The sequence below is a fragment of the Lethenteron reissneri genome, chromosome 26, assembly GCF_015708825.2.
Source record: "Lethenteron reissneri isolate LAM-NWPU_2019-01 chromosome 26, ASM1570882v1, whole genome shotgun sequence".
Classification (NCBI taxonomy): Eukaryota; Metazoa; Chordata; class Hyperoartia; order Petromyzontiformes; family Petromyzontidae; genus Lethenteron; species Lethenteron reissneri.
Window position 1 is genome coordinate 6,031,173 of NC_083804.1, and position 14,226 is coordinate 6,045,398.

Consider the following 14,226-nt stretch of genomic DNA (forward strand, 5'->3'; position numbering starts at 1 on the left):
TTGGATTTTGTCCACGCAAAAAATATGTAACTTCTCGTAAAAAAAAGAAAAATGCTTGAAATGCGACTTTAACGTAAGGTATATCGAATTTGTTCCCTAATTTATAAGTTGCGTTCCTGTTTTTGCGAAATTCCATATATTGAGTTGCCGTATTACGAGCGATGACGGTAGCGAAGGTTGCAATATATATTTTAAACAAAATTAATGTATAAAAAATAAAAAGAGGGGGTCTAAAGGCTTTGATGGTATCCAATTGACCTATGGCAGCGACACCTCATCTTTAACTATTGGATTAATTTGAGATTGATCCCAAATTTCAATTAGGGGCTGTCCATAAATGACGTCACGCGATTTTGGACGATTTTTGACCCCCCCCCCCCCATCGTCACACGGCGTCACAAAAAGTCAGACCCCCCCCCCCAAAAAAAACATGCTTCAAATCGCTTTAAACTATTGTCATTGTAGTGCGTATGTAATGTGGCGCTGCACTCTGATGTTGTAGGAGAAAACATTTATTAAAACGACTATTTATTTAATTAAGTAGAACGTGTTGTCTATATTTATTTAAAGTTGCGCATTTTGATGTGACGTCACATTTCTCACCTCCCCTCCCATCTCGTCACACATCGTCACAAATGTCTGACGCCCCTAGGTGCGTGACGTCATTTATGGACGGCCCCTTAAAAGGGTCTTAGCACGGTGAGCTACGGCGTCAGTTGGAAACAGGAGACGCTTCTGGGCTACGTAACTTGCTACCTGTACCGTTGATGCATTAAACATTTTTACTGGTAGGAACCCACTGGTTCCACCAGCCAACAGGAGATTATTGTGTCCGTCCGTCGTGCAGGGAGGGGCTGGGTGTGGAGGGAGGGGCTGGGTTGGGAGGGGCTGGTGGGGCTGGGTGGAGAGGGAAGGGTGGGGAGGGAAGGGTGGGGAGGGGCTGAGTGGGGAGGGTGGGGAGGGAAGGGTGGGGAGGGGCTGAGTGGGGAGGGTGGGGAGGGAAGGGTGGGGAGGGGCTGAGTGGGGAGGGTGGGGAGGGGCTGGGTGGGGAGGGAGGGGCTGGGTGGGGAGGGTGGGTGGGGCTGGGTGGGGGGTGGGAGGGGTGGGGCTGGGTGGGGAGGGGCTGGTCACCCCGTGGTGCCCTTATAAAACTCAACGTTTAACCTACTCACGCCGGCTTGTGCCCGCCCTCACGGTCGGACATTTGCGGAATACACCACGCCGCCGTTGACCCTGGCCATTGACCGAGCAACCCAACGTTACTACCAGCTCCCTCCGCAGGAATGTGTTTTATACACATAGTTTAAATACTATTATACACATAGTTTAAATACTATTAGATTTTTTCTTGCACATTATTGATGCACATTTCAACAAATGATTAAGTAAATTCAATGATTGTTGATTGCCGCCGCCTTGTGGCGAGGGTTGTAATTTATTTAATTAAAAACGTTCAAGAGGGGGTCTAAAAGGCCTTTAGTCGATACTCAAGCTATGGCAGGCGACACCTTATCACCTTTAACTATTGGATTAATTTGGAATTGATCCCTCGTGGCTCTCGTGACAGGTGAGCTTCGGTGTCAGTTAACAAAAAACGCTTGTTGGGCTATTATAGAACTGCTCAAACCTGTCCGCAATACCCTTGATGCATTGAAAAAACACTTGTTTATATAATAACACTAATAGTTAAAATACTTTTCGAAAAAATGTTTTATTGTATGTTACCATGCTGATAAACATTGCAAAACACGACTAACTAAATATAATGATTGTTTATTGAGTAAACTTTTTTATATTATAACGGCGGTTGGATTTGAACCTCCGACCCTCTTGACGATGCCTCCGCCACCTTATGGAAAGGGTTACAACGTTGACCCGACGTTCGTTATTTACTGGGGGGATTACCTCGTCCCGACAACATTCCTGCGGAGGGAGCTGGTAGGAACGTTGGTCAACGGCGGCGTGGTGTATTCCGCAAATATGCCCGACTGTGAGGGCGGGCACAAGCCGGCGTGAGTAGGTTAAACGTTGAGTTTTATAAGGGCACCACGGGGTGACCAGCCCCTCCCCACCCATCCCACCCCCTAGCCAGCCCCACCCTCCCCACCCAGCCCCTCCCTCCCCACCCAGCCCCTCCCTCCCCACCCAGCCCCTCCCTCCCCACCCAGCCCCTCCCCTCCCACCCCCCACCCAGCCCCACCCTCCCCACCCAGCCTCTCCCCACCCTCCCCTCTCCACCCAGCCCATCCCATTTTTGGATTCACGACGGACGGACGGACACAATAATCCCCTGTGGGCTGGTGGAACCAGGTGGTTCCTACCAGTAAAAGGTGTTACAGGATTTGTGACTGTTCATTCCACCCTCGCTGTAGCGAGCAACGTCGTCAATACAGTACAGAATTATAATTATTAATTGATGAGTGCATACCTGTAAACCCATTATCAGTGCCTACCTGATTACAGACCAAATGCAGACTCTCATTGATCACCCCGTGCCCTTACAAATCTCAACGTTCATCCCACAAAGTGCCATCACAAGGGAGAAACACAAACAAATAGACACACATTGGTCTCCCTATTGAAACGGCTGTACGCCGTATGGACCTGAAAACTCAAATTTCCTTTGTACAATAATGGGGGGGGGGGGGGGGGTATAAACCGTATGGGTTGACACGGTGAGTGAGTTGCTTTAAATAGTCGTGGGGAGGGGGGGGGGGGTGCTGCGGCGTTTCAAATCCTCATCAGCCACCCACCGCCAATTGGCGGCTACCATTGAGGAGGAGCCGAGTGGAGCAAGGGGGTGGGGTGGGGAGAGCAATAGGGGGGGAGCAGGTGGAGGAGCAAGGCGGGGACCAAAGGGGGGGGCATAGAGCAAGGGGGAGGTAGAGCTGGGGGGGGGGTAGAACAAGGTGGGGGGTGGAGCAAGGGTGGGGGGGGGAGCAAGGGGGGGAGCAAGGGTGGGGGGGAGAAAGGGGGGGGGGAGCAAGGGTGGGATCAAGGGTGGGGGGGGAGCAAGGGTGGGGGGGGAGCAAGGGTGGGGGGGGAGCAAGGGTGGGGGGGGAGCAAGGGTGGGGGGGAGCAAGGGTGGGGGGGGGAGCAAGGGTGGGGGGGGGAGCAAGGGGGGGGGGAGCAAGGGTGGGGGGGGGGAGCAAGGGGGGGGGGAGCAAGGGTGGGGGGGGGGAGCAAGGGTGGGGGGGGGAGCAAGGGTGGGGGGGGAGCAAGGGTGGGGGGGGAGCAAGGGTGGGTGGGGGAGCAAGGGTGAGGGGGGGGAGCAAGGGTGGGGGGGGGAGCAAGGGTGGGGGGGGAGCAAGGGTGGGGGGAGAAAGGGGGGGGAGAAAGGGGGGGGAGAAAGGGGGGGGGGTAGAGGCGCAAGGGTGGGGGGGAGCAAGGGTGGGGGGAGCAAGGGTGGGGGGGGAGCAAGGGTGGGGGGAGAAAGGGGGGGGGGAGAAAGGTTGGGGGAGAAAGGGGGGGGGTAGAGGAGCAAGGGGGGGGGAGTGCCCGGCCCAATGATCCCGCGTCACTCTGGCGCGGCTCTCCTCTCCGCCTTCTTATCCGCGCTGGGGATTGTATCGCCTCAATCTCGCCCTGTGCTCGTGCAGCCAAAGCCGTGCCGATGGTCGAGTGAGGTTGTTTTCTCTCTCTTCTACTAGTTATTCATCAACAAAACACATCGTGTGTGTGTGTGTTGCTACGTTTGGAGGCCAAACGATGTTGCAGCAGCAGCAGCAGCGGAGGCAGCATTTGCTGCTGCTGCTTTGAAGCAGGCGAGGCACATCGACAAGCCAAGCGTGTACCCACAGGTCTGTATGAGTGAGTGTGTGTTTATTGCTGTTTAATGACAAGTTACGCGCACATGGACATCTGCAGCTAATGCTGTACCCGTTGCTCAAAACAAACATTTAACGAGCTGTACGTGACGACGGGTGAGCTTGTGAACATTCTGTATGCAAAGATTCCGGTACTGTGAGTGCTGATTAACGAGGGAGGAGATTGCTTCACGGCAGAGGCCTGCCTCACTTGCATTGCAAACAGGCTGTGTGTGTGTGTGTGATACAGGCTGCGTGTGTGATACAGGTTGTGTGTGTGTGGTACAGGCTGTGTGTGTGTGTGGTACAGGCTGTGTGTGTGTGTGTGTGGTACAGGCTGTGTGTGTGTGTGTGGTACAGGCTGTGTGTGTGGTACAGGCTGTGTGTGTGTGGTACAGGCTGTGTGTGTGTGGTACAGGCTGTGTGTGTGGTACAGGCTGTGTGTGTGTGTGTGGTACAGGCTGTGTGTGTGGTACAGGCTGTGTGTGTGTGGTACAGGCTGTGTGTGTGTGGTACAGGCTGTGTGTGTGTGGTACAGGCTGTGTGTGTGTGTGGTACAGGCTGTGTGTGTGTGGTACAGGCTGTGTGTGTGTGTGGTACAGGCTGTGTGTGTGTGTGGTACAGGCTGTGTGTGTGTGTGGTACAGGCTGTGTGTGTGTGTGGTACAGGCTGTGTGTGTGTGTGGTACAGGCTGTGTGTGTGGTACAGGCTGTGTGTGTGGTACAGGCTGTGTGTGTGGTACAGGCTGTGTGTGTGTGGTACAGGCTGTGTGTTTGCGTGTTACAGGCTGTGTGTGTGTTACAGGCTGTGTGTGTTACAGGCTGTGTGTGTGGTACAGGCTGTGTGTGTGGTACAGGCTGTGTGTGTGTGTTACAGGCTGTGTGTGTGATACAGGGTGTGTGTGTGTGATACAGGCTGTGTGTGTGTGATACAGGCTGTGTGTGTGTGATACAGGCTGTGTGTGTGTGATACAGGCTGTGTGTGTGTGGTACAGGCTGTGTGTGTGTGTGGTACAGGCTGTGTGTGTGTGTGGTACAGGCTGTGTGTGTGTGTGGTACAGGCTGTGTGTGTGTGTGGTACAGGCTGTGTGTGTGGTACAGGCTGTGTGTGTGTGGTACAGGCTCTATGTGTGTGATACAGGCTGTGTGTGTGTGGTACAAGCTGTGTGTGTGTGTGGTACAGGCTGTGTGTGTGTGGTACAGGCTCTATGTGTGTATGGGGAGCGGTAGTGTAGCGGTCAGCGCGCTACTCCACGAACCCGGCCACCCGAGTTCGATTCCCGCTCACGGCCACGAACACCAGTGACGATTATCTGAACCGGTCATGGCCATCCTCCCCTAGGTCGACTCGGCCTCAAACGAGCACCGGTTAAAGCTACGACTACTACAGCCTTCAGTTTGTGTGGACTTGTGTACACACAGCGTGTTAGTTAACTGCGTGTTGACGTGGAGCCTTCATCCAGTACAGTTCATAGGCCCAGGTGGCGATGTTTTTGTCACACGCAAACACGTGGCCGCCCGTGCGATATCGCGACTGTGTTGATTAAATTGCGTGTGTGTGATTGTGTGTGTTTTTAACCTTTAATCGACCAAGGGTACGTGTGACTGGCCACGTTAAAGTAACATTCCGGTAGTGCGGTTAAACGAGTGCGGCAGGCCTCACTCGCGTTGCGAGTGTACGCACACACGTGTTGTGTGTTGTGTGTGGCACAATCGTTAACAGCACAGTTGTGGTTATATAATGACAGGCGGATGTCTGTCGCCGTAACGTCAGAATTGATCTGGCTACCTTGATGTTAAAGGGTCGTGATTGTAAAGGTGTACGCGCTGTGTCTGTGTTTTAATAAGGCGGGGGCGCTGCACAGAGGGCCTAGTTGACGGTGATCACGCGTGGCCTCGATGATGTAAATTGACTCTCCATGTACCGGAGTGTGTAACATTTGTACGGCGCTTTTGCATGCTGTGTGGGTCGTGGTTGGTAGGAGGGTTATACTGTTAGGAACCTCCTGGTTACACCAGCCCACAGGGGATTATTGTGTCCGTCCGTTAGTCGTGCAGGGAGGGGTGGGTGGGCTGGGTGGGGAGGAGAGGGTGGGGAGGGGCTGGGTGGAAGGGTGGGGCTGGGTGGGGAGGAGAGGGTGGGGCTGGGTGGGAGGGGTGGGGCTGGGTGGGGAGGGTCTGTTCACCCCGTGGTGCCCTTATAAAACTGAACGTTTAACCTACTCACGCCGTCTTGTGCCCGCCCTCACAGTCGGGCATATTTGCGTAATACACCACGCCGCCGTTGATCCTGGCAATTGACCGAGCAACCCAACGTTCCTACCAGCTCCCTCCGCAGGAATGTGTTTGAACATACTTCACTACGCTGGATACGAAGCAGTATAGGGCAATTGGAGCACGGTACTGTACTGCAAAGTACATCAATTGATTTTGCTTCACTGGTACCGTAGCAGCCTATAGCACCTACGATGAGTGTTTGGCTAGGTATTGTGCGAAAGAAGTTCAACATACATACATGGTGGTCACCAGAGGTGGGACAAAGTCATTGTTATGCAAGTCCAAGTCGAGTCTGAAGTCATCAAATTCATGACTCGAGTCTGACTCGAGTCCAAGTCACATGACTCGAGTCCACACCTCAGAGGTGGGACAAAGTCATTGTTATGCAAGTCCAAGTCGAGTCTGAAGTCATCAAATTCATGACTCGAGTCTGACTCGAGTCCAAGTCACATGACTCGAGTCCACACCTCAGAGGTGGGACAAAGTCATTGTTATGCAAGTCCAAGTCGAGTCTGAAGTCATCAAATTCATGACTCGAGTCTGACTCGAGTCCAAGTCACATGACTCGAGTCCACACCTCAGAGGTGGGACAAAGTCATTGTTATGCAAGTCCAAGTCGAGTCTGAAGTCATCAAATTCATGACTCGAGTCTGACTCGAGTCCAAGTCACATGACTCGAGTCCACACCTCTGGTGGTCACTCATACAAGCGATATCCAAACTCGAAACTGGCCATATGCATTGTCACTTATTCGGCTCGTAGAATAATATCATTCGTTTACAAAGGAGTGAGTGTCTAGTATGTGTCTGGTTGGCTAAGTGTTTAGTTGAGGGTCTTGTAACCATGTCCGTAGAACGGACTGCCCTGTAGTGGAGCTATACAGACGGTACATCGAAAACAAACGATAATTTAGTATAATATCTTTTTTTTAACAATGCCTTATGCAAGGGATATTGGATTGCAACACGTGCACAGTGTGGAGTCTGTCTGAATGACGATATGATTGAAGGATGATGGCTGGGGGTTTGATGAATTGTTTACACAGCAATGCTTGAGTTTCAAGAGGAGTATCAAGTGATTTCTGATGGAAATATCTGGCCAATTGCTTTTCGAGTGTGCCATGTTGAACTCCCTTGTGACTCGGTTGTGGGCAGCGGTGTGCAGTGCGGCAAAATCAGTTGATATACTACACCATGCTCTCACATCTGTGGTCATGTACGGCGTGGGGAGACCCTCGTCCAGCAGTATATGGACAAAACATGGGTGTTGATGTGCTTGCATTACAGCAGTGCTACCCTGCTGAGGACATTTTAATATAATTAATAATTAAAAGGACATTCATTTATAATATTATGGATTTACTTTTACACGTGCCTGCCGAAATGAACAACCTCAATATTCTGTACCAAGGCAGTCGGGTTCTTGCTGCAAGTTCACTCTTTATTTTGAGGCTGCATTTGTTTGCTGGGGTCCCAATTTCCTATGCTGTGCACCACCCAGTCTGATCGGTTTGTGTGTCATGCATATTATACTCTTTAAGTTTTTTCGGTAAAGTCACGTAGGTAAAAAAATAACAATAATAAAATAAAATAATAATAAATGAAAATAACTCAATTAAATCACGACGTTTCGGAGGCAACACAAGTCTCCGTCTTCAGGTGGGACCGTTACAGTAAAAATGTATTGTATCAATGTCATGCATATTTATGCTCTGCAGAGCCCATCTTCTGGTCTGCTGTGGCCACGTGTTCCGTGTCGCCTTTGCCATTGCTCTGCTATCTCGGCAATGAAGAAACATAACTAGGTACAACACAGCCCAGGTTTTTGATTGGCGTGTCTGTGTCATCGCAGGGTGCCCGCGGCCATGCCCGGGAAATTGAAGGTTAAGATCTTGGCGGGGCGCCATCTGCCCGTCATGGACCGCGCCAGCGACCTAACAGATGCTTTTGTGGAGGTGTGCTTCCCATCATCAGTTGTCTCTGCGTGTGGCTGTGCTGTGCACGGAAGGAGTTCGATACGATACAATTTGAATTTGTGGTGCCTCTCAAAGTGAACCACATCTCAAGGTGCAGTCGAGAAATGGCCTCCTCGTGTTGTAGCGGCAGTACACGACACCATGCTGGTCAGTGCTGGATGGTGTAAATGAGAGTGTCGAGGACCGGCTCGGATAACTTGTGTTAGCTGTGCCCAGGATCAAATGCATGTGGTCCGGCCCATAACGTAGTACACGCCACATCACTGCTGCTCCTACCCTCCCCAGATAGATTTTACGAGGCAGAAAAAACGTGCCTTTCTGTTCCATCCAATCCTTACACCGAGGTGAAACTAGAGCCCTTGCTTATACAGCTGCCTCTGCCCATCAGGAGGCTTATTTCAGAGTTGACACTTGACAGCAGTTAATAGAGATCTTAAACCAAAAAATCCTTTCAAATAAACTTTACGGCTCTGCCACGAGCTCTATTTATAGAAATGCTGCAGTGTGTTGGAGCACACAACACGGAGCACAAATCAAAGAATCGCACCACATGCGTCATTAACGCTGTCATTAATACTTCCGCTGACAGATTCATTAACTTGCACTGATAAACCATCGTGAGTCAACCCACTACTCCAACCCTTCACTGGTTCTCAAACCAGTCCTGGGAATGACTGCAAAATGGATCTGACCCTTTCTGAGATCCCATATGAACTTGCCTCTGCTGAGTCTCCCCTCTAATAACGTTGTATGCTCCTTCATGGGCTCTTCCGTTCCAGTAACCAAGGCCTCTTTTTGACGCTCCTAGGCAACCTTCACTCGGTGGAAGGTCACGCATTCTACTGCTGCTCCCCTTATTCTGGAACTCCCTCCTCCTGTCAAATTGTACTTTTGTTGACTCCCTCTGTTCAATCTAATGCTTAAGATAGCCTCTTCTTGTATGCCTATGGCTGGCCGTACTGCCTCTTTTCCTAAAAAAAATGTTTGTGCACATGTCCCACTATTTTTACAGTGTCTTGAGATATGTAAGCATTTAGTTATGTACATAAAATGAATCAATTGCATTTGAACTTTAAGTAGATAACAGGTGGATGTTTTGGGAAATATCCCTTCTTAGCAGAGGGTGGAGAGATCAGCTGACTTATAGTTAGAGATTGCACTTATCACCGTGGTGTCCTGTGAAAATTGATACATTTGAAGAAAGTTGACAAATTGAGTTTTGAATTGTCATGAATGGATTTTCTGTTAGCAGACATTGACTAGTACATACACCATTTAAGGTCAAAATTATATATGCACACTGGTTAAAATTGAAGGGAAAGTGAGGACCCATAACTGAAGAACTGCATACAGGATTATGAAATTACAAGTGCTGCATTAACTCCAACTGCATGGAACGGTTTTGAGTTTACCGTCATTACAGGTGTCCTTTATAAGGCTGTGCATCAGCAAGTCTGTGCTGATCCCAGCAAATTCGTGCTCCGTTGTTTAGTTGGTAATCCGACATTTTCGGCAGTCTTGTGTGTAGTTATTCACTTGCTTTTTTATGTATTTGTGTTGGCTTTCTCACAGGTCAAATTTAGCAACATCACTTTTAAGACGGACGTATACCCCAAGTCCCTGAACCCGCAGTGGAACTCTGAGTGGTTCAAGTTTGAGGTGAGTCGTTTTGTTGTGGTTATGTCTTAAAACAGATGTCTTTCAGACAGAGCATGAAAAACACAACTTTGTTGAGGTACCGTATGTTTTTCCGTTAGTTGAGGAGCCACTGAAATACACAATTTATTTCCAAGACAGATCATGATATTTGTATTTCCATCAGCACTGCTATATTTGCTTTTTTTATATTGTGCATTTGTGGGTGTGCTGTTTGAAGCAGCCACATAGTAGTTTGTGTGTCAAGTTATCATCCTGGGGACCCAAAAGTAAATATTTAGCCACTGTGCCACTGCTCCACCTATAATCAGCTTGTCTAAAATTAATGGATAGTTTTATTTTTATTATATTAGCCAAGAAGGTGCCTTTGCCTAGACCCTTTTCCGGGTTTACTTTGGCCATGCTACCCAGATGATCGCAGGGCACAAGTTGCCCAGCCTTCCAAGCTGTACTTTAATTGCGTTTAATGGCCCAACAATGTGTTACTGTTTTCACCGTAGGATGTTGCTTAACATTTCAGGAATGTAAGAAGTTATGTGCAGGAAGGTACATGCCATCTAATTTTAGTTTAAGTTGTCCAGTCTCGTTTTGTCCATTATCCTAAACGTAACCTTTGCATATATTGTCTTGTAAATAATCGATTCTTCCACGTACGATTTAATACGTATTTTCTGCGTATATGTTTTTGTGTTTGAAGCACACAAGCAAAGTATGTTTACATAGTTGTTGTATGATGTTTTGAAAGTGTATAATATGGGTTTATGTGCGTGGCATTTTTGTATATTTAATTTTCCAAACAGCAATAACTCAGCATATGTTTTACATGTTTATAGTTTCCCATTGTGTTTATTGACCCTGATAGTCTTGGACTGGGAAATGTATAGAATGTATTATTTCTATACTGGAGTGGTGGTACAGTGCTTCGTTCACCGCACTGTCAACCCGGGTTACCTGAGGTTGATTCCCAGCCACAGCTCACATCAATGATATCGGGCCTAATCCCTCCTTACCAAACTGCACTGACCGGTCTGGTGAAGTTGCCCTTTCTCAATCCAGCAATGTATTGACAGCTGTAATCTAGATATATATAAAAGGGAAATTTGTGAATATGTGTGTCTGTTCGAAATGTTTAGCATACTTCCCGACATGCAACAAACTTGAAATTTGGCATGTGGGTAGCTTCCAGACTGTACACAATGCAAAAAGTATAAACATAGACTTTTGTATTTTGGGGGGGGGGGGGCGCAATAATGGATATATTATGCACGGCAAGTGAGCGGTGACGTCAAATCTGTGATGTCACCCGCATGCGGCAGCGTCACGCAGTGTGCCTGCTGACGTCACGCATCCCCCCCCACCCTCCGCGTAGGCTGTATTAATCCAAGACAAGAATCCAAGTCCCGGGCGACGCCGGGTAGTGAAGCTAGTTATTAATAATATACTGCTAAGTTGATTAATAACAACAGATCAAGGGGATGCCTATTAAGACACGATTAGTACTGCTACCCCACCAATAACTTTCTGAAATGGGCATGGTATACCACTGGTGTGTTTTTCCGTTATGTGCCACCAACAGATATTTCCAATTGTTTCGCAGAATTGTTGTACGTGACTTTTTTTCTCCTATTTATCATGAGCCCAGCGTTGCAGCATTTTTTATTCGGTTTTTCCACCATTTATTGTAGTTTATTTCAACATAGTAAGTATACCTATGTTCTCAGTGTTCAGAGCATGTATATGTAGGTTAGCTTTTAAGGCAGACCGGGATCAACGTGATGAAATAAAGAGGCAGCTAAGAGCAGATTCGATTGCTTTTGTAAAACTTTACTTATTTAAAATCATCTCGACATGTCTTAAAAAATTCTTAAATCATTGAATATATTACCTGGTACGACAATGTTCAGAAGCATGGACATTTATATAGAAAATCGAGCAAAAACTGAAATAAGCATTCAGAGGTGTATACTTCAGATGTGCATTGAGAAACAAAATGAGCAACACGGGTCGGTGAACAAATGCAAGTTAGACACATTGACTGTTTAAGTAAATTGGCTTGGACAGGACACGCCACTAGGAGGAATGATGGCCGGTGGTTGGGACTCATGACGTAGTAGCAGCCAAAGGAGAGAACATGCGCAAGAGTGTGTCCACCGCAGAGATTTTAGCAATGAGATCAGCTCGCTTGCGGCAGCTAGATGGATTGCTGAATTGTGGGACTGGGGGTGGCTTGGAGACGCCTTCATCCAGCAGTGGATAGACTATGGATGATGATGACGATGGTCATGACTGCCCTGAAGGGTGCGTATTTGTGTATATGTAGGTACATGTGTGTGTGCCCAAGGTAGTGTCACGGTTAGCATGCTGCGCTTTGAACCCAACGTTCCAAGTTCGATTCCCACTCATGGCCAACACAGGTGACAATTATCTGAACCGTTCCTTGGTTGACTCAGGCTCAAATGAGTACCTGATGCGGTGTGTAAACATCGCCACCCACCCCCTCGTGTGCCATGCCGGCCTTCATAAGTGCCCGCTATCAGCAATACGGGGGATCCTTGTCTTTATTTTTGCGTATGTGCTTTCATGTCCGTGAGTGGATACGTGCTGTATATATATAGATGTATACGGATGCGTACGTGCGTGTGAATTAGGTGGACGATGAGGAGCTGCAGGACGAGCCTCTGCAAATAACAGTACTCGACCACGACACGTACAGTGCCAATGATGCCATTGGAAAGGTTTACATCGACATCGACCCCCTCCTGTCCACCGAGGCTGCCTCCCTCATCTCGGGATGGTTCCCCATCTACGACACCATACACGGTCTGTATTGTGATGATTTTTCTAAGGTTTCCAACAGAAAAGCGTAGCATTCTTTGAATTGCTTCGAGCGATAGTTGTACATTTTTCGGGTATGAAGAGAGGGAATGTATTAATACAGAAATGCACACTACACAAATCGTTACATCACAGATTGTTTATAGAAGGTGAGAGATGGTGGGGAGGAAGGCCATTTTTGGGTGATCTCGAGGTCAGATCTCACCCACCATGGCCTGAAATCAATTTCAAGTCATCGCATTCATAGCGCAGTGCAACAAACCACTGTGCCACTCATTTGTGATGTGTGATTTTTATCACAGATTGATGGAGTAATTCATTGGCTACCACATTCTGATGAGCTCCCCCCCCCCCTCCTCCCCCCTCAACTTGCTTTTAAGGGATTACATCTTGAATCATTGCCTCACTTGATGCAGCTAATCTGGCTGTGACGGTCCCACCTGATGACGGAGACTTGTGTTGCCTCCGAAACGTCGTGATTTTATTTTATTTTCATTAATTTTGATGTTTTACCTTCGTGACTTTACCGAAAAAACCTAAGAACATGATGGAGTAATTTTCACATGTTATAGGATGTAAACATCCTATTACATGTGCAGGTTTGTCCTCTGGCTTTGTTTGGCAATGTGACATGATGGGTATGCTACTCAAGGGGCCTCGTGATGGTTTTTATACCTAGTTCGCTTACCTTAAGCATGACATTTTGCATTGTAGGTGAGGTTTTAAGGGGGATCAACGTTCCATATCCTGACATAGAACGCATTTAGTGTTGTTTATGAATCGGTTATTTTTCTACATTTGCCATTAATATGCAAAACTATTCTTTTGCCCGTCCAAGGACGGGTGTATTGCAGTAAATCTGAAACTTGAAAGCGAAAAGCAGACCGCGACGTGATATGCATTGCCTCCATTCGTGTACAATTTGTAAGGCCGCAGTGACACAGACTTATTTCTGACGTCCTTTTTACTTCTTTGTCTCAAAAGCGTTACGCAGATGGCGTGACGTGAGGGTTCTGCCTTTGTCGTGAGGGTTATAAGTTTATGCTGAGGAGAGAGGAGGAGGCGCCTCGCCCCCCCCATGTGGAGTGACGTCACCCGCTAATTATTGTTAATGGGGGGGGGGTATCCATTTGGAGGACTTCACCTGTTTATGATTATTAATGAGGGGGGCTGGTCGACGTGGAGTGCCGTCACGCGGGACACACAGACATTCTTGGCTCGTTATAGTAGTAAATATGTTGTCCGTCAATGTTCCAAGGTTCTGATTCCTGCTTTCAAGATTTATTTGCTTTTCTCCCTAAACCAATATTTCTTTACTCTGGAAACTTGTAGAATTCATTGGGAACCACGCCTGGAAATTATTTAGTGCGACTGACTGTATTGGTACTATCACACTCGGAATGAATATTTGAAAAGTGGTTTTGCTGATTTGACTATGGGTGGTTGCAGAGACATCTTAACACATACATATCCACGAACCAAAACAATCAACTCACAAGTCAACGAGACTTGAACATAGCAGTAATCAAAGGTATCACAACAGTTTCTCAAGCCCTAAGTTTCCATAACGGCTATGGCTGGAAACTTTCAGTGTGTCACACAAATATAGTAGATATGTAACCACTCCCTGATCACAAGTGAACTAACTCTTTGCTTAACAGAGCAACCCTGCAGCACC

The 14,226-nt window shown here is 48.0% G+C and overlaps 1 protein-coding gene across 6 annotated transcripts in view; it reads left to right on the plus strand.

The window, feature by feature from the left end:
- Nucleotides 1–3,534: 3,534 nt before the first annotated feature.
- Nucleotides 3,535–14,226, plus strand: part of C2CD5 (C2 calcium dependent domain containing 5) — a 58,789-nt gene continuing 48,097 nt past the window's right edge. For 5 of the 6 annotated variants that reach the window (XM_061559908.1, XM_061559905.1, XM_061559909.1 and 2 more), the window contains exons 1-4: nucleotides 3,535–3,800; nucleotides 7,934–8,036; nucleotides 9,630–9,716; nucleotides 12,362–12,533. In XM_061559908.1, the coding sequence (XP_061415892.1) occupies nucleotides 7,947–8,036; nucleotides 9,630–9,716; nucleotides 12,362–12,533 (349 nt within the window). In that variant the 5' untranslated portion in view covers nucleotides 3,535–3,800; nucleotides 7,934–7,946. Of the gene's footprint in view, nucleotides 3,811–7,933; nucleotides 8,037–9,629; nucleotides 9,717–12,361; nucleotides 12,534–14,226 lie in introns of all 6 variants that reach the window. The other variant, XM_061559906.1, reaches the window with a different exon arrangement.